This window comes from Malania oleifera, chromosome 1 (genome assembly GCF_029873635.1).
Source record: "Malania oleifera isolate guangnan ecotype guangnan chromosome 1, ASM2987363v1, whole genome shotgun sequence".
Lineage (NCBI taxonomy): Eukaryota > Viridiplantae > Streptophyta > Magnoliopsida > Santalales > Ximeniaceae > Malania > Malania oleifera.
The window spans coordinates 18,926,035-18,946,993 of record NC_080417.1 but is presented as its reverse complement, the minus strand read 5'-3'; the positions used below and the strand labels follow the sequence as shown (position 1 = coordinate 18,946,993).

The window sequence follows — 20,959 nt, the reverse complement described above, 5'->3', positions numbered from 1 at the left end:
GTGGTACTAGACCTTGACCAATTAGGCATATGTTGGTTGGTTATGGCCTAACAAGTATGATCATATGAAATTATTTATTGATTTGGGTATTAGTTTTTAACGATTTTGCGGATATCCATTAGATAAAGAAATTGGCCAATTGACTCGTTAAGGGTGGGAAAAAAATTTTTAATCATATATGTCAAGAATCATTTTTTGACCAAACAAATAATAACCTAATTGAATAAATCAAAAATTAAGAAAAAAAAGAGAGAAAAAAAAAAAATTTTCTTTAGCCAATTGACTGGCCACTTATGAGCGGTCGATTGCCCCTTCGCCTATTTATTTCTCGCCTATACACGAAGACTATTGGCACTATTTGCACACGGTCGATTGGTCCCTTAGTGGGGATTGACTGGTTTAGTGAACATTTGATTTTTGGATTCTTTTCTTGTGATTGGTCAGTTGTTTTGATTGTTCCACTTGCTTTAATGGATGAAATGTTAAAGGTAGCGAATGAGGACGTTGGTAGTTGGTTTTTAGTTTTAATTTAAATTTTTAAAATTTAAAATTTAAACTTTTTTTCCTCCACTTTTGCATGGTATATAAATAGACTATGCATGAGCCATTTTGAGGCACACCTACAAAGGGGAAAGAGAAGAGAATTGCAAAGTTTTAGAAGATTTTCGTGCATGCTTATAGGAAATCTCTCATTTCCAAAAGTTCCATTATTTTTCCTCATTTGTCCATACTTTCATTCCTTTCATCTTTCCATATTTCATTTAACTGAGAGTTTGTTCCTTCTAATCTATATTCAAAGCCATATTTAGATTAGTCTTACATATTTTGTGTTAACTTGCATATCATTTTTACTTTATTATTTTTTTGAGAATATAAGTCAACATGATTGATTTTGCATGATTCCTACATATGCATGTTCATTTTGAGTGATAACATGATAACATGTCATCTGAGATTAGTTTAGAATAGGGCTGTGCTTTAAATTCAATGAAAATTACACGAAATTTGAATATTGTGAGGTGCATGTAGGCGGCTGACCACCTCCCTGCAAATGGTTGATCAGCCTGGTTAGAATGTTAACTCCTCATTTATTTTATTTTTTATGTTCTCTTTTGTTTTTTTGAAATGCTGCAATGTTTATGCAATATATAATGATAAGATTTGTCAAGTCCTCTAATAATGAAAGATGATAGTTTTATAGTTTTTCTCTTAAAAAAAAGTCAAAGATCATCATTTTTCAAGTTTTATGATTTTTCTTTTTTTTCAAGTCAAATTATTTTGAAAATTTTAACTTTTAAATGAATTATTATTGGATAATTTAAAAAGTCTCTTTTCTGAAAACAAAATAAAGATTCAAGTTAGATTTTAAAATTTTCCTTCCAAAGAAATCAAAATATCCTTTTTAAAAAAATTTATCTTTTTAATAAACTATCCATGATGCGGCTGTTATATATATTAAAAAGTTTATTTTTTAAAAGATAAAATCAAAATTTTCAAGTTGAGTTTTGTAATTTTCCTCGAAAGAAATCAAAGCATTCAAAGTTCAAGAGTTTTCTCAAAATAAATCCATAAAATACTTTCAAATATTTTTTAAATTGAATTTTGAAAATTTTTTTTGACAAACACAGATGACTTGATTCCTTTTTAGAGGATATGTAGGTAGTTTACTTTGTAGATCTAGTCTACTTTTTCTTTTTTCTTTTTTTCTTTTTTCAATATTTGCATAAATGTATATTCATTTTGGAGTACATAAAGTAGTAGGTTTTCATGAGGTTAAGTCTTTTATATAGACATTATGAAAGTTTTTTTCAAAAAGGGTTAGGGAATGGAATATTTATGAAAAGAATAAATAAAAGGAAAGAAAAATTGCATACTGATGTGGCAACTTGCTTTTATTTTTATAATATGTTTCTAGAAAATTGCTTTCCAAAATGGGAGACATACACAGGCATAAGACAAGTGCAGTAACCATCTCCAGAATGAGTGTTATATGATGTTAATTATTTGAACTCCATAAAAAAGGAATCGAAGGAATTACCTTCCCTGTTCATAATGATATCCCCGAACCTAAATATATTTTTGAAAAAGGTTTTCCTTTTTTTAATTTATTTTTAAATTAAAAAAAATGACGCTTTTGTTTTTAAAAATAAATAGGCAAGTTAGGTAACCAATGATTTAAATAGCCAACAAATACGTTGGCTGACAGACACCTACCAAGTATAGACATATGGAAATTATCTATATATTTGGGCATTATTTGTTAACGGATTTGCAGATATCCATCGAATAAACCTGAAATTCACCAACCGACTTGTTTAGAGAGAGAAAAAAAAAATTCAACCATATCGGATTCATTTAATATGCGAATTGGTTCCTAAACATACTTTTATTCATTCTTCCAAATCGGCATTCGTATTCTTTCTTTTCTTTTTGGTTTCATTGCATATAAAATATATATTATTTTAAAATAAATGACTATGACATGACATTCCAATAATATGGAGTGGACAATTTCTCATGTTCTATTTCTATGCTATTTTATACTTGTAAGAGTAAAAAAATATTTTACATAATTATTTCCCCTAACAGCATTTTTTTTCTTGTAAATTATTATACTCATATACAATATCAATTTCATTTATATGGTATTGCATTAACATTTTTTGAAAGCTGACACCGTTAGTAATAGTATTATGGTTACAGACTTCCAAGATACAACATTAATAAAAAAAATACTCTTTTCTAGTCTTATGCCTTGCCCATAGATGCAGCTCTTGTTTTTTTTTTTTTTTTTTTTTTTTGTCAAAGATCAGAAATCATAGAACCAATACAATCATGTTCATAACTAAAAAAGTTAAATAAATTGTGAGGATTAATTATGCATCCAATTTGCTTCATAATCAACATATGCAACTTATCTTTAAATTGTAAAAAATTATTATGATACGTCTTGGAGTATGAATTTCAAACGTTGGATTAGACTTGTGCAGATTTAAACAAATCAAAATGTAACCTTCGATGCTCTAATTAGTCACAGACAATATAGTAATGTTGATAGCCATTCTAAATAAATAGGAAAAAAAAAAACACAATGCTTTATTACTACCATCTATTCTCAAACTCAAAGATCACGACACAACATTGTCTATATTAAATTTCTGAATCTTCCACAGTTTTCAGCAACGTCCCCCCACTTCAAATTGAATTCTGCATCAACTCATCAATTCTCTAATATATTGCAACATCAGATGGTGATGTTGATAGCCACGAAAAATGAATAGGAATGGAAACCGGAAAAAGATTTTCATTATCCATCGCTCATTCTTATACTTCAGAATCCTAAAGTGTGTAGGCTTTTATACATCAGGATTACAGATTTACAGATGGTGTAAGAAGAGTGGTGACATTTAGGCCACCAAATAAAAGTTCAACTTTTGCTCAGTATGATTGTACAGAATTGTACAGACAGAATACATACCCATGCTTGCTATCTCATGCATCAAAAACCTTTCGTATGGCCTCCAAAACTCGACCTGCCACTTCTGGCCCAAACAAACTCGGTAAATTAGAGCCTAGATCATTCTCAGCTGTCTTCTTCCTAACCAACCGATCCCTCTTCTCCAAATTAGCTGTGTCCATCTCGCCCACCTCTCTCCCTGCACCAGTACACTGATCCAACCAGATCCCCAACACTTCCACTGCAATGGGTCTCACATTATCTCGTATGATTTCTTCCATGCGCTCTGCCCCATCTGCCTCAGTATCTACAGAAACCAAAATTGCAGTGGGCGAAAAACTACAGCGTATATAGAGGGATGACGAGAAATAGGGCTGGACCTCGGGGACATTTTGGAGCAGCTTCTGCCTATGCCTGTCCAACTCAGTGGCTTCATAGAAGTCATGAAGGTAGTCAGGATGGAGGAGAAGGTCCTTGCGAGAAGGCAGGTCAAGGATGAAGATTAGAGAAGTTGGGCTGCGCCGACATAGCTCAATTACGAAGTGAGGTGCATCTGTTGAAGAGTTCAGATATGCTGAGAGGGTGGTTATGTCCAGCACACCTCCTGATGGTAGCTCGGCGTGCAACCAGCTTCCCAAAATGAAATTAATCTGGTACACATCCAAATGTGTCAGAAATCAAGACCCAAAAAGTCAGCACCATAAGATCTTGTTTTTGTTTATGTACCTTCCTTCAAGAAGAGCACAACCAAATAATACTTCCCAATTTCTGACCAGAGTAGTACCAAAAAACGGCATGCCGTTTTTAAAAGAAGATGAAAAACACATGATGCCCCAAACAAAATAAACTTCATACTCTTCCCACTAGCATTCAATCCCATCCAAAAGAACATCAGCCTCAAGTTAAAACCCAACCCTAAATATTTCTTTTCAGTTAAAGAGCATCTAAGGGCATTTCCTTGTAAGCCTAATGCAGTAGCACGAAAAATATGAACAGTCCTCAAATGGTTGATAGAATAGACTCTCACCCTGACACGAACCAAACCTTGCTAAAGCAATTCTTATCATTTTATATCCCAATAAACAACTGTCCATATTCCCAAAAATATTTCTAAAATGTCCACAGTTTCTCCATTTCAGTACAAACTAACACACTTAAGTGCCTTGATTTCTTTCTGCTGCCTCCTTGCATGAAAAAAGAAAATGAGTTGTTTACTCATGCTTACATAAGCATGAGCTGGTAGCCATTAGATCTATCGTCACTCTATTTTCTCATGTGCATGATTATTAATGTTGAAGAAAAAGTAACAAGTAATCAAATAACTAACAACTTAAGTTCATATATGTAATAACAAGCTTCTTGAATCATTGCTCCAATTCTCCTGCTTTTAGGTTTCAACCTCACAACACACATAAGAGATGCAAAAAATAGCCTTTCTATTCCACCTCTTATTTTTCAACAAAGAAAAACATTCAAAAAATAAAGAAAAATGATCAAAATTGAATGACCAATAAACACATCGATTAATATCCCTAAAGAATGGAAATACTGTCCAAAATAATATCTATACAAAACACACATATATCAAAATATTCATTATATCAACTTTGTTCAAATTTTGATTTGACTCGAAAACTACAGTCAATTGTATATTTTTCATATATGATATTGATCTTCTCTTTGGCAGCAAAGAACTTGGCATTTGGTTAGGAGAGATGATGGGAATATTTGTAAAGGCAGAGCCGATACAAACCCCCAGCCATCCTTTTGTTCAGGGGAAAAGAAAAACACTTTTTACCCCCTTGACATTAACCAATGTGGGTTTAATCCCATGAAGACTAGTTTCACATTTAACGAGATGCTCTCTATATAAACTGAACCAACTCCTTCCAACAGACACCTTTTGCGAGCCCCAACAAAGATCCCAATGGCTGATGTTCTTCTTTAGGCCATGTAGTAAAATGACCTAGAAATATTTAATGAACTTTTATTCAATTAGTTGATTATAAGCTTTAACTTTTTCTTCAGCTAAATTGGGCTCAAACTTGTCTTGTAGGTTTGTCAAGAAAATGATCAACCTAGGTTTTATTAGGTTTGCACCAAGTTGGAATTAGAACTGAAGCAAATTTAAATTTGATCAAACGGAGCATAATATAACCAGCACATATCCACCAAAGCCAACTTATACTAGAGTAATAGAGGATGCATCAATTTCGTACTTCACAACAGTTTTATCAAAGTTGTTCACTGCTTAAATAAAACAGCTGTCAACGATTCCTTAAATTTGACTCCATTTCTGAGCCAATATTCAAGATTTTTTTTTTAATTTTTTTGATAGCTTTAAAACTGATAAAGGAATTTTGAGTTATGATAAATCAAAGTTATTTTTGCAAATTGCAATACTTTCACAAACCCCCTTCCGCAACAAAGAAAATAAACTAATACAAAAAATAAAAATCAGCCAATGCTCAGGAACATGAGAGCTCCTCTTAAATGTTCCAGTCAGTGGAGCGACTCTCAGACAAATTTTAAGTATATTTTGTTCAATTTCTCTTCCATATAAGTTAGCTCAAGATTCTGTATGCATCAAAATTTGCTTTCACATAATGAGCTAACCAAGCAAACAAAGTTTATAATCAGCTAATAATTAGGCTGCGCTGATATATTCTTTTTATAGCAATGAAAAGAATAACTACAGTGAAAGGAAGATAAGAAATCCTCTAGGTAAAACAGAGAGATTACAGACAAAACAAAATTACATTATAGCTGCCTTCCAATCTTTTTGGACACTGAACAGTGATAGACCCTCAAAAAACCCAAAAGAATGTGCCCATAAAGAGGCATAAAAAATATTTTTTTTCCCCAAAGTAAAGGAGGGTTCATCTTATCTCTGAAAATTCTGGCATTCTTTTCAATCCATAGCTCCCACAGCACTGTAAAAACTGCAGAGTCACAGACCCAAAAGTTCCTTCCTGTTTTATTCTTCCCAAAGCCCCAAAATTTTACCTTTAAAAGTCAAAGATAGATTTAGCCAGCCAATCCTCGCCAAAAACAAAAACAGACTGTTCCACATGTGTCTCGCCGCCTCACAATGAAGAAATAAATGGCTAGAATTACAACTACTGATTCATAAGCATGGAATGCTACTATACAGGCATTGTTTACATATTCGTGCACTTTTATGGAGATTATGTGGAAGTCATAGGATCGGCCACATGGTCCTAAAATCGGCTTCAGTAACTGAGGATCAGAGATAGACAATCCCAGACACAAGTAGCCAGGCATAACCCAAAGTCTAGCTATTGCCAGTTGCCACATCAAGATCAGGGGAATTAGTTTATCAAGATGTTGATAATTCTAGGACTAAATGGGACTGGTTACATTCTAATTTCAAATTTGAATAAATCTTTGGTTTTGAACCGTAAAGAACAAGGATTAGATGGTTGACGGAATCCCCATTCCTTGAGAGTTTAGGAGTAGGTCAGGCATATTTTTATCTTTACCTATTTAACTAGTTGCCTTTATCTTTATTTTTAATTGAAATGCTCTTACATTTATAGAGCCCGTAATAGTTAGGACTATTTGGAAAGTAGTACAAATAAGGAATGGAGGGTCGCATTTGGAACCATCGTCTTCAACATCAAAGACATGCTTATGCCATCAAAATGTAGCTTCTGCAATTGGAACCATCAACCTCAACATCAAACACATACTTATGCCATCAAAATATATAGCTCCTTCTACATAACCCTAAGCCATTCTCTCTCTCTCTCCTTATTGCAATTTGTGTCCCATAACTTCCCTAATTTCTCCTTCCTTCTATGATTTCTACTTTTTTATGATTCCTTTATGATTCCCAATCTCCTTTCCCCTATCTTGCAAGGCACCCATTACTCTATAGTAAGACCTATATTTCTGAAAGGGATGGCTTGAGTTCAGATACCATTTCCACACCAAATTCCCAATTTCCACCTTGGAAACTATTTATGGAAAGTTGGAAACAAACACCCAAACTCCTGAAGTATGAGTAGAAGCCTCCCAAAGGCACCACCGTTACTTTTTAACTAGTTAGTGAACAAATATATGCATACACATAGACACACACAATATAGGACATGATATGTAGAACCAATCAATTTCTTAAACTCTTATCTTAAACAAATTTTGAGTTTAATCAAACTCTCCTTCCATTTAATTTTGGAAGCATCCAATAGGGGAAGAAGAATACGCAAACTTCATCTATGTAAACTAGGGTAAGCAACAGGGTTAATGACAAGTAGGACGCTCACTGAAGTCTCTGTGTATTCGGTGAGAGAGGGATGCAGCCATGACGAGACCTATAAAAATCCATTAATGAATGATAATAAGGGGATTGTGATTAAGTCACACGAACGATAGGAGAAGGATTTTAAAAGTAAAGGGGATGAGGTTACTAGGAAGGGAAGGAAGTGTGGAATTATTAGTGGCAACAAGGTTTATGCCCGTAGGCAGGCTAAGAAAGCTACTGGATGGAAAAAGCAATGATTCCAAGCAAGGGATTCTGAGAGAGGAGTGAGAAAAAATCTTAAGTAGAAATGCCGAAGTTGTGTATTATGGAGTCTTTGGTTATAGATGGGAGGGTTAGCAGAAGAAAAAAGAAGAAAAAATAAGGTGATATGCGGGGAGTGATAGTGTTGACACTAGTCAGTTTGATCATGATGGTGATGCTCCCAGATAAATTTCAGCAACAATATGGCTATGGCTCTGGTTCATCTGATTTACTTTGCGATTTATCATATGTACCTCTATCACTGATGGGAGGTTTGGAGGGTATTCCTATTTTCAAGGATGATGGGATAAGCAATAAACAACTATGCTTGGGGGGAATTTCGCCTACTTCAAGGGAGGGGATAAATGGGATGGACCTAGAAGCTCTGCAATAGCTAGACAATATGGGTCTGTGAATGTCTGATTTGGGAGCTAATGAAGTTCAATTAGATGGGGGTAAAAGGAAGACGAGAAAAGGGCAAAGGGAATTAGGTAATCTGCACCGTTGGTAAACTATGATAGAAAGGGGTCAAAACTTAAAAAAGGCTTCGCCTAATTAGTTTACTTTTTATTGATTTCTTTTATTGTTTATTTTGTTTTACTTTTAATTTTTTTTCCTTAAAGGATTTCTTGTCCTCTTTTAGTTTTTAATTCTTCCCCTCTCTTGATACAATTTCTTTTCTTATTTAAAAAAAAAAAATCTAATCAATTTTTTTTACCCTTAAGTAAATTTTTATTAAATCAAATCCTCTATCACTATTATTTAATATTTGTTTGGCAAGCAAAAGACTAGTTTTGTACTTTTGTCACACAAGCATAACTAGTCCCCAAGAGTTAATCGTGGATACACCACACGAACAATTTCAGTAACATCGACTACAAAGTACATGGTAAGTGATAAGTAAGCAAGTTGTAAACACAACAGTCACATGGTAAATAGTAAATCAATGCAATTACTACAACTCCATACGCAATGTGAGTTTAGTGAGAAAATAAAGTAGGCTAAACACATTACAATAGCTAGTGAGCTTTATCACCCTCCTTTAAAGAGCTTTTTATGAAAATCTAACTGTTTAGTACAAGGAAACATCATTGTGACCAATGAGTCAACTCCCTTTTTCTTCCAAAAAATTACTCTACTTAAAGAATAAACAACACCAACAACAAACCAAACCTTAAGTCCCACTTCTTGGTTGATGTTCTCATAGACTTTGACGTAAAGTACTCTCCAACTTCATCCATAAACAAATGCGTATCTTCCGCTAATATCTTTGTTGATCTCTAAGGCTCTTCCACTTCACTAAGAATTAATGGTTGCAATCGACTCTTCGTCCTCAAAGATCCCTTCAACTTCTCTTGTTTCGGTTTGCATGGTCTTCAATTGTGCTCTAGTTGATTAACGGTTGTATTGTTAGTATTCCCAAATCAATTGAGATTTCTAATTAATGTGCTACAATTCCCAAATCAATTTGTGGGATTCTCTATTTAATGTTATGATTCTCAAGTCAATTGGGATTTCTAATTAACGTGTTATGATTCTCTAATCAATTGGAATTCTATTTAATGTTCGGATTCTATTTTATATTGGAATTTTTATTTAGAGAAAAAGACATTAACCTCCCCTGAGGCTTGGCAAAAAACCAATGACATCCCCTAAAATTTCTAAAATTTCATAGACCATCCTAAGGTTTCAAAAATTTCATAGACCTCTCTTGAGGTTTGTCAAAGAGACGCAAACCTTCTCTTGTATTTTGCAAAAAGATAATTTTTTGTAGGGTAGATTAGTGTCTTTTTTGTAAACCTAAGGGGAGGTCTATAGCATTTTTGAAACCTCAGGAGAGGTCTTCGTCTTTTTGTCAAACCTCAGGGAAGGAGAGTGTCTTTTGCCCTTTTATTTAATGTGTTAGGATTCCCAAATTAATTAGGATTGAATCCATTAAAGACTTGGATTGGGATATTTTACATTCCTAATAGAAGTAAGATTCCTTACCCTCTATATATGTAACCACATAGGGCTTTTCATTCAAGTAATAATATAATTCATAGCCTTTGGCTAATTGGAAGGAAAATCACCTTGAAGTGATCAACCCTATTTTCCTTTCTTTAAATTTCTCCAATTTCACTATGACAAAACCCTAGAGTTTTATCTTATATCTTCAATATCGATGTTGAATGGCTTGAGACAATTGACATGAAACAGAAGGTGCACTTTCATCGAGTTGGAGAATCAACCTTGTACGTAAGAGGCGTTCCCGACTATTGCGAAAATGGGGAAGTAGTCTCCTACCTCAACCTTGTAGCAACTAAATTTGTTCTACTTAACAAGCTCCAGGCCTCCCATGTTGAAGTCGGTCTTCTCACTTGATATGCCCACTTCTTCATTCGCACACTTCTTCATCCACTAAGTAGCTTTCTCCAAGTATAATTGAGTGATGTCTGCATTCTTTCCATAGTAGTCAAAAGCGCGCTTGAGGTGCGCCTAGGCGCAAAGCACAATGGGGCGACAAGGCTAGCACCTCATCAAGGTTAAGGCAAGGCAACCTTCAAAGGGCGCACTGAGGTTCCAGGAGCAGAGAGTCACACCTTAGATATCTTACCTTTTAACTTCATTTTTTTTTAACCTTTTAAGAAAGAAAACGTAGCCGACTCAAACCAGCCCTACCCCTAGCCCTAGCTAGAGGTTTCAACTCAAACGAACAAGTCCAGGATTTATCTTCAAACCAACACGAAACCAGCAGTCCAGGCTTTGTCTTCACGTCTTCGAGCCTTCACCAGCAAGAGAGCCATTGCAATATTCAATCATCTTCAAGTTTCGAGCCTTCAAATCAGCACAATCTTCGTACTCAAGCCTTTGAACCAACACGAAACACCTTCATAGTCAAGCCTTCTTCAAGTCTTTGAACCTTCACTAGTAAGAGAGCCATCGCCGGATTCCTTCGTCTTCGAGGTGGTAAAGCCTTCGAACCAACATGACCTTTGTTTTTGAGTCTTTGTCCATCGAAGAATTCCTTCATCCTCAAGGTGGTTCAAACCATCGAACCAACACGACCTTCGTCTTCGAGTCTTCGTGATGATTCATCGGGCTACTATAGACTAGTAAGTCTTCTTCTTCTTCTTCGCAACCTTCAAGGGGCACACTGAGGCTCCAAGCGCAGTGAGTCGCACCTCAAATATCTGACCTTTTAACTTCATTTTTCTTTTAACCTTTTAAGAAATAAAACATAGCCAACTCAAACCAGCCCTAGCCCTAGCTAGAGGTTTCAACTCAAACCAACAGGTCCAAGCTTTGTCTTTGAGCCTTTGAACCAACACGAAACCAGCAGTCTAGGCTTTGTCTTCACGTCTTCAAGCCTTCACCAACAAGAGAGCCATCACAGGATTCCTTCCTCTTTGAGGTTCGAGCCTTTGAACTAGCACAATCTTCGTCATCAAGCCTTCAAACCAGCACATCTTCAAGCCTTCACCAGCAAGAGAGCCATCGCAGGATTCCTTCGTTTTCGAGGTTCGAGCCTTTGAACTAGCACAATCTTCTTCCTCAAGCCTTCGAGCCTTTGAACCAGCGCGACCTTCGTCTTTGAGTCTTCGCCTGTGGTTCAAGCCGTCAAACCAGCACGACCTTCGTCTTCAAGTCTTTATGATGATTCATTAGGCTACTTTAGTTCCTATTGTCCTTCTTATTCTTCTTCTTTAGTTCTTATTCTGCTTCATCTTTTTCAGTTCTTCTCTACTTCAGTTCATCTTCGTCTTCATCTTCTTCTTCTTCAGCTTCTTCTTCTTCACTTCTTCTTCTACTTCTTCTTTTTCAGTTCCTATTCTGCTTCTTCTTCTTCGTGTTCCTCAGGGCTCAGTATTTTGCTGCCACTACTTGCTGGTGGCTAGCTAGTTGCCCTACTCTTGGCAAGCTATAGATTAACTTGTATTAAGCCACTATGTTGATGCTTTTGGGCCTTCAGCTGGGAAATTTCATTTCCTTTCTAATTTGAAGCATGAACTCTTGCATATTACTTATGCTGAACTATGTTTGTTTCACTTGGAACTTGGTACTTGGTTGTCATAATTTCTATGTGTTTATGTTTTGGTATTGAATATTTGGCATTTTAAATTATAATATTACTACTGATGTGTTTTCATATATCAATTACCCATCAAACAGGCATTGTACACAATTTTAATAATTGTGCACCTCACCTTTGTAAGGCGAGCGCCTTTGCCTCGCACCTTGGCTTTGGGCCTCAATGCGCCTTGCGCCTTTGTATGGCTCATCTATTGTGTGAGATAATAGCGGCCTATAACAAGCTCAAAATGACTCTTTCTGATTGTTAAGCTATTTTGGGCATTAAATAGATAACTGAGTCATGTCAACTAATTACACCCAATTCTTCTCGTGGGTTTAGACATTAGCAAAATGCACAAGTACTCCTCAACCAACAAACTTAGAATTTTTAAAGAAAGAATTGATCAAAAGTTTCTCATGAATATTATGTTTAATGTCTTGGAGAACACCCCAACACTTCACAATATTTTTGAAGAATAGTTTTGGTCTCCTTGCCAAGTTATATTTCGGTGTTCGTATAAACGCATCATACTCTAAAAACCTATCTATAACCAAAAAAATAGACCACATGTCACTAGTTGGTTATGAAGTCAAGTGAGACACCTCCTTAGGTGTAAGGAAAGTTTCTCCAACATAGTCATTCAAGCGCTCAATGACAACTAGTGCAGTAGGAAATCTTGAACTCTTTAACAATAAAGTTCTACCCTAGTCCATGATTTCAAACCTTTAAGGAAGTAAAATAGCTTGTCTTTCTTTGACATGCCCCCATAGATTCAACATCAAAGCAAGTAAGTGTTGTACATATTCCTTTATTTTCTCAAAAAATCGTGTAGATTGCGTAGTGCATTATACTCAACATTCACAATAAAGAATGAGCCTTTAGCACTCTTCTCAAGTCTTCCCAGGTATCAACTATACATGGACCATTCCAAATTTCACTATACTTGCTACTTGATGCATCATCACAATTTAGCACCCCCACTTAGGTACATAGTAACCAAGGATACTTTCCATTTCTCTAAGTTGGCCCTAACTGCAGAAAGTGTTATTCCAATCAAAGAGAAGTTTTTCTAGCTCCTTAGCATCACAAGCACCACCAAAAGCTTTTGGTTCTAGTAGCCTTATTCTACCATACTCTACCACCATAGAATGGCATTTTCAAAAGCAGGAATCAAAAGATTGACCTTGGCTTTAAGTTCCCCCATTACATGTTCTAGAGTTCCCACCATATCATAAATCTTTAGACAATTTAACTATAAACTTGTCACTTTTGGGATCCCTCCAATACATCGATGTAGTCCGTGAGTTAGGACGCCACTATGGTAACCTTATTCACAGTTTCGGCATGTGACTCTAGTACATCGAGTCTCATTGTATTAGCAAGTAGTTTGATTCTCCCATTGATGCTTCACATAATCAAACAATCAAAAGGTAACCAAATATCACAAGACAATAAATCAAACACTTCACACCATGTGAAGGGTTGTGAGGCACTAGTTTTAGCACATAAGCTTAGCTAGTTAGCCAAGAGCTAACCTTGAAAACACATGAAACTTCCACTAACAATGAATATGAAGTATGCAGTCCGCAGTAAGGAAGCAAGTAGTAAACACGAGGTTTGGTACACAATAAAGCAACACAATTCATCTTATTACACCTCCACAGACATCATGTATTCAAAGAAGGATGCAAGTAGGCTAAACACTTTTACAATACCTAGTGAGTACAATGATTGATGAACACTTACCTACACCAAAGAGCTTTCTATGAAAATCTAACTTTGACACAAGGAAACAACCCTTTCACCGAGAAGTCATACTCTCAAGTATTTACATCATGGTAACCCACTAATGAGCATAAGAAGAGCAATCATAGGCATGCATAATGTCAAAACAAGTAATAATAATAATTTCTTTCTTTTTGAGCTTATCGTCTATAAATTGGACAAATTCCAAGCAATTTTTTTTTATAAACAAAGAATTGTATTAAAAGAGAGAACAATGTACAGCAGAAAATTAGAAAAAGAAAGGAAAAGAAAAAGGAAAAGCAAGGAGAATAAGAAATCCTCCCTTTACATCAATAAAACTAGTCACAAATAATGCAACCTAAACAGAGAATTAAACACAATGTAACAGGGCCAAACAATCCCGCTAACAAGTCTTCTAGAGAAACACGACAAAAAAAACCATTGCTGACACTCACAAAGACACAAGATATACCACTTTACTATATTTTTAGTAGTAGCCACACCTTTGAATATTCTAGTTTTCATTTCCAACCAAACGCACCAAATAATAGCCATAACAGTGCAACGCCATAAAGCTTTCCTATCCTTTCCTTATGATTTCAGATTTTTTTCGTTTGCAGTTTTAATCTTTGCCTTTTATTTGTAAATTGGACTTTTCATAAATTTTTGTGTCCTCAACATTTTTCCCTAATTGTTTTCCTATTAATTACATATTAGAATTCAAATTTTCATATATTACTTACGTTATAAGAATGTAAACACTTAGATGTTATAAATAGATCTCATATGAAACAACCCTAAAGTTAAGTCTGGTTCTCAAAGTGTCTATTCTTGTAAATAATATGAAATAATAAAAGGAAAATATAATACAAATTGCATAGGAATATAATATTTCAAAAATAATTCAATCATCCAGAAGTTTGTGGTCAATCCAACATATGATAGGATATGAATAGATTACCCGTGAAATTAGGAAATTGCAATTCTTTATCTATTTCCATTTTATGGATTAAAAAATAAAAATTGCTCTGTTATTTGCTTTATGGTCATAATACATTTTTTTTTCTCTTAAGTATTAAATCCTTCTACTCTAACTACTGAATTCTTGGGGAATTAATAACTCACAAACTAAACATAACCTAAATTGTTCAGTTCAAGCTAATTTTGAATTTGGTTCACTAATAAAACTACATTCAATGTTAGCGCTTCCCTAATACAAAATAGACTGCGTTAGAATTTTTCATTAATTGTTAAAAATTATTCTTGAATTTGAGTAATCAAAGAGTTATTTTGAGTAGTCTATGAACCTTGATCTACTCATCTACTTAACCAAACAATTTTTTTTTGAAAACGGTTTAAAATATAGACAACGAAAAAAATGCAAGAGAAAGTCAATCAAAAACAGTAATTAATTTAATTTAACTTAATAGAAAGAGAGGGGCGTACCGGAGAGGATTGATGACCGGATCTGATCTGAAGAGAAGCACGGGCGGTCCCGGTTTGGTTGTGGTAGTACTGAACGTCGGGAGGGAGGGTACAGGGAAGGAGGTGGGTGTGGAGGCGCGTCTCCACCGTTGATACGAGGTCCACCATCAGATCCCTGTGCAGCGCCGAGACGTATGGGAAGTCCTTGAGGCTTGGTCGCTCTCCATGCTGGGAGTCCTCCATGTTCGATGATGCCGATGAGGAGGAGCAGGAGGATCGGAAAGTGAGGGGGGGTAGAGTCCTCCGGGTAGTTGACAAGCGCAAAGAAAGAGAGGACGGAGATGGTGGAAACGAGAATGGAGAGCTCAAGCAGGGGCGAACGACAACGGCCATCAGTTGCTGCTCCTTAGTGTTGCTACTTGCCGCTGTATTGTTTGATATTTCAGGGGCGATGACGCGAGCCTACGTGACAAAAATTATTTAGGACTCATTTGAATTAAAAATTTTATTTAGGGGGAAAATATTTTTTATTATAATTTATTTTTACTATTAAAAATAAAAAATTTATTTTTAATATAATTGAAAATTGAAAATTAAAAATTAAGTATTAATGGTTTATAAAATTAAATTTTTTGTTAATATATTTAATATATTTTTTATTTTCTTTTTTACTTTTCTTAACCAAATATGATCATGTGAATTTTTAGATTTTTTGCTATTTTTCTAATAATTTTCGAGTTCCAATGAGATCTTATTGTATTGTTAAATTATATTATGTGAGCCCATATCATCGTATCTATGTCTTCAAGCATTTTTCTTGACATTTATAAGGATAAGATCAAGATATAACATAAACCTTAAATACACTTAAAAAATAGTAGGAAAAATAAATCATATTCAAGAAATTGAAATATAACCATTTGACACGTGTGTAAATATATCTTATATGAATTAGCCCATGTGATACATATGTGTGTAAACCCTACATTACATGAATTGGCCTATGTCATTGTCATCCATATGTGAAACAACTTGTAAATAGGGTCCTTTATGACCAAGAGAAGATATATCAATATTTATTCATTCATCTTTCTTAACATATGTAACTAACATGGTATCAGAGTCGTGGTTGTGATCCTCCATCACGGTTGGTGCTCCTTCACGTCACCACTTGTCATTGTCAATCATTTATCATCACCAATACTTTACTATCAATGAAGTCTTCCACCATCCACAAGATCTCTCTTTTAATCATCGCTCATACACACCAACACCACTTCTCATGCACTCCATTAGCACCATTCGCACATATCACATGTCATCATAAGTTGCCTAGGTCCTTGCTCACCTCTTAGGGCTTAGATCTACACCTTACTTCTAGTTCTCTCTGCTTACTCAATTTGCTCCTACCTCCTTACTCACTTCTTCGAAATCATTTTTTCTCCCAACTCCTTTCTTATATTTGCTCCCAGCTCCTTGCTCCCTCTTCAAATTCAAATATGCTCCTAGATCCTTACTCACCTCTTAAGGCTAGCTTAGATCTGCTCCTAGCTCATTCCTCTTCTCTCGAGGCTCAAATCTGCTCCTAGGTTGTCTAGCTCCACATGCACCTCTCTAACCTCAAATATATGGACTACCACAACCATGAACGCCACGCTCTACCATGTTCCATAACTCCTAAGTCATTTTCCCTTCTCTGAACAACCATTCAACATCTTCATAAAAGCCCCCTATCCTAGTCGTTTTTAGCACTTAGTTTCCAAACTCAAGTTGATCTTTTTGCCCCCTAAAGTTTGAGGGTGGATGTAAATGAGATACAGTTGTATGTGCCTATGAATTAACCATGTGACACATATGTGTATAAAATTTAATTGTTCAAATTAGCTCACGTGATACATATGTGAGTAAAATTTACTTTATATGAAATAGTCTATGTAATCATATGAGAAATAACTAGTATTGAAAAAGCACTTGAGGCCAAGAGAATATACATCAATCATTCATTTTTTTTTCTTCCTTAGCTATGTTTAACTAACAAAATAAATTTGAATACAAAAACTTATTTTACTATATAAAGTATTGGCCCTTATGTCAAGTTATTAAAATGGTAGGATCTCTACACTTATTTATCCAAATCTGTATTTGTGATCTAAATCCAAAAGATCAAGTAAAGGTTCTCACCAACTATTTGGTCCAACTAGTTTGTCTCAAACTCGCTTGAGATAAAAAAGAGACCATTGAATCATGACACATGGTACACAACTGTTAATAAACCATACTGATTAAAATCCACTTCGACAAAAAAAAAATACAAAAGAAAATGTCACAATATTAGTGCCTAAGCAACCACTAATCACTTGAATTATATGTTATAAATGTGATTAATTTTGAAAATTTTTATTTTTAAATATATGTAGACAAAATATAATAAAAATAATATTTTATAATGAGAGAGAAGACAATAAAAATTATTTTTTCTTCATAGGTTCTTTTTCTTTTTTCTTCAAACAAAATATTTAATTCAACAGGGCCTTGCAATTTGGAACATTGAATAATTTTTATATTGTTTACAATAGTTTAAAATTTTGCACTATGATATCATGGCATACAATTTTGATTTTATCAACCAATAATTATCAAATTTTTTACATAATCAACGGAATTAATATTGGGAATTCTGAAATTATTCAATTATATATTTCATTCAACCCAGAAGAAATTATGAGCATGTTTAGTGTGCGGAATGAAATGGGGTAGGAAAAAATGAAAAGAAAATTTGAATAGAAAGCATGATGAAATTAAATGATGAGTTTCATTCCATTCCTCCTACGAGGGCTTTTAAACAAATTTGGGCTCAGACCATTATGAATTTTTTAAGCAAATTTGAGTTCAGGCCCACTTGGATTTTTAAATAAATTTGGGCTTAGACCCATGTGGATTTTTAAACAAACTTGGGCTCAAGCCCACTGTAGACTTTTAAACAAACATGGGCTCATGCCCACTGTGGATTTTTAAACCCCAGCATCGATGGACCCAAGTCCAAATTAGACCTAGGCTCTGGGTCTTTGGATCCCTAAACCAAATGGGTCAGGTCGGGTTTACTCAATTGAGTGGATCGGGTCAATGGATTCGGTTTGATCGGGTCAAATCTTGCAATTGGATCTAACTCTCTAGTTCCTTTTCAATACATTTTTCTATACCAAGTTAAATATAGAAATCAAAATTAAAATTGACACCAACCTCTGGTCTTCAACTCCTCTAATCTTTTTCCTTTGATTTTGGCTGCAATTTTAAATCTCCAAATTTTGATATTCAGAACCTTTAAAATCTCTTAATTTAGCTTATAGGCTTTTGAGGAATGATTAAATTAAATTTTGATTGATTAATTAATATTGATGGCTCAATTAGCCTTTGAAACAGATGATTAATTTTATCAATCAATAATTCAATTTGAATTATCCTTGGGTCAATTACATTTATTTTTTGATTTTTAGCACATGTTTGACCCTTTTTTTTTTTCTCTTTATCCTGCAAGTTTCAAAATTGTTGCAGATTGACGACTGCTGGTCCACTTCCATTCATATTTTTTGCTTTTTTTGTTTCTTGTACAATTTATTCCCTTGTATATTCATTTTCTCTGTATTTTTGTTTTTTTTATTTTTTATTTTATGAAATAAACATTTTGTTTATTTTGTTTTGATTATATAAGGGCCCAAACAATTTGGGATGTCTACAAATAAATGAGCAATAACTATTCCCAAATTTCATCATAGGGAATTGGGGATGTCTATTCATTTCTTATTACATGTTGAATGTAATAATTAGAAATATATAAGTAATAACTATTTCAAAATTTCATCTATGTCTATTTCATTCTTATTACATGTTGAATGTAATAATTAGAAATATATAAGAAATAACTATTCCCTTAATTTTTAATATTTGAAGTATATTCCATTATTTCAATAAACAGCTATTCCGCCGAACCAAATGAATGAAAAATCTGCTTGTTAGAAGAATTGAGTTTGAGAATCTAATTACATATATATATAATAAGATTCTTTGTTAATAATTAACATATAATCATACCATTGTATCACCATTAACATAAGACTTGTAATTTCGAACCCCACAACATATTAATACTATTATTATGAGTGAAATTTAATCTCGACAATTAAGCACTATATCATATTAAAAGGAATAATATTAGTAAAAAAAACTAAATACATATATTAGTAGTCTTATAAATAGAATTACTATAAAAATAAAAATAAAAAGTAATCTTGGTCGAACATGAATATTTAATTTATAGTCAAATGAGCTACAAATGCATTTTCCACTTAACCAATCATGAATATATTTTAATTAATAAAATATCAAATTCAAAAGTAAATTTATATATATATATATATATATATATATATATATATATATATCTAATTTTGAACCTTAGCACTGCATCCGGTAGCTAGGGGAGGCAAAACGGGCGGGCGAGTCGGGTATGGGCGGGTCGTCAACAGGCCGGGTCATAAACGGGTTAACATTAAATGGGTCACACACATCTCAACCCTAACCTGCCCGTTTGATAAACGAGCGGGTCACGGGTCAACCGTTTAATAAATAATTATATATTTTAATTTTTTAATTTTATTTTTTATTTTTAAAAATACTTATTTTATTTATTGAATCTTAAAAAAAAAAAAAATATGAAATGGGAAAACAAAAGATGCAGATCGGGGTCTGATTGACTGAGAGAACCGAGAGAGGGAGATTGATCGTTGATGCTGTCACGCCGAATTGAGAGTGAGAGGGAGAGACGAGATCGTGAGAGGGAGGGGGACGGGCTGTATAGGCACTCAGGCAGACAGCGTGCGGCGTGGGTGATGACGTGCGGCATAGGTGACAGCGACGACGTGCGGTGTGGGCGATGGTGATGGCTGGGCTGCTAGAAGCCTAGAACCGAAAGGAGAGGACCGAGATGAGAGGTTGAGAGAGTGAGAGAGGTTGAGAGAGTGAGAGCCAAGAGGCTAAGAGCCAGAGGAGAGCGAAGCTGAAGCACCGAAAGGCGAAGGCCGAGAAGAGCCAGAGGAGAGTGAAGCGTAGAAGGCCGAAGGCTCCAAGAGATTAGGGTTTTTTGGTTAGGGTGGAGTCGGTGGATACTGGACAGTGAGTGATGTATATGAATATGATATAAAGGATCCAAATTAACGGGTTACCCGACGGGTGACCCGCCCAAACCCGGTTAAACCCAATTATAAACGGGTCAATCCGTGACCCGCCCAATTATTAAATGGGTCAACTTCTTTAAATTTAAATCCGTTTTAAACGGGTGGATCCGGATGACCCGACGGGTTATGGGCCGTTTTGCCAGGCCTATCAGTAGTACTAGATTTTTTTCTTTTTTCATCCAAATTTTTTCCTTTTTCTTTTTTTAAAGCTTTTGTATCATACAATTAACTTAAATTATTAATTCAGGAATTGATAAATATTTCACACATATTTTAAGTGATTCTAAACGTGATAGATTAATAGTCAAGAGGAAATCTTCCGAGATAATACGTGCTGTTTTTATAATGACTTCGTTTATTAAAAAAACAGAACCAAAATGAGTGCTTAGCAATTTCGGTCTCACAATAAATTAAAGAAATCAAATTTGCCCAAATCAAAACCAAAACTTTTTGAAAGAAAATATAAATATAAATATATATATATATATATATATATATAAAATCATGCAAACCCAAAA

The 20,959-nt window shown here is 34.5% G+C and overlaps 1 protein-coding gene across 1 annotated transcript; it reads right to left on the bottom strand.

Annotated features, from left to right (window-relative positions):
- Positions 1-3,280: 3,280 nt before the first annotated feature.
- Positions 3,281-15,657, bottom strand: LOC131165243 (red chlorophyll catabolite reductase, chloroplastic). The gene is made up of 2 exons (XM_058122857.1): positions 15,232-15,657; positions 3,281-4,107 (listed from the first exon to the last, which is right to left on the bottom strand). The coding sequence occupies exons 1-2, from the start codon at positions 15,601-15,603 to the stop codon at positions 3,493-3,495; spliced, it is 987 nt and encodes a 328-aa protein (XP_057978840.1). The 5' UTR covers positions 15,604-15,657; the 3' UTR covers positions 3,281-3,492.
- Positions 15,658-20,959: the final 5,302 nt, after the last annotated feature.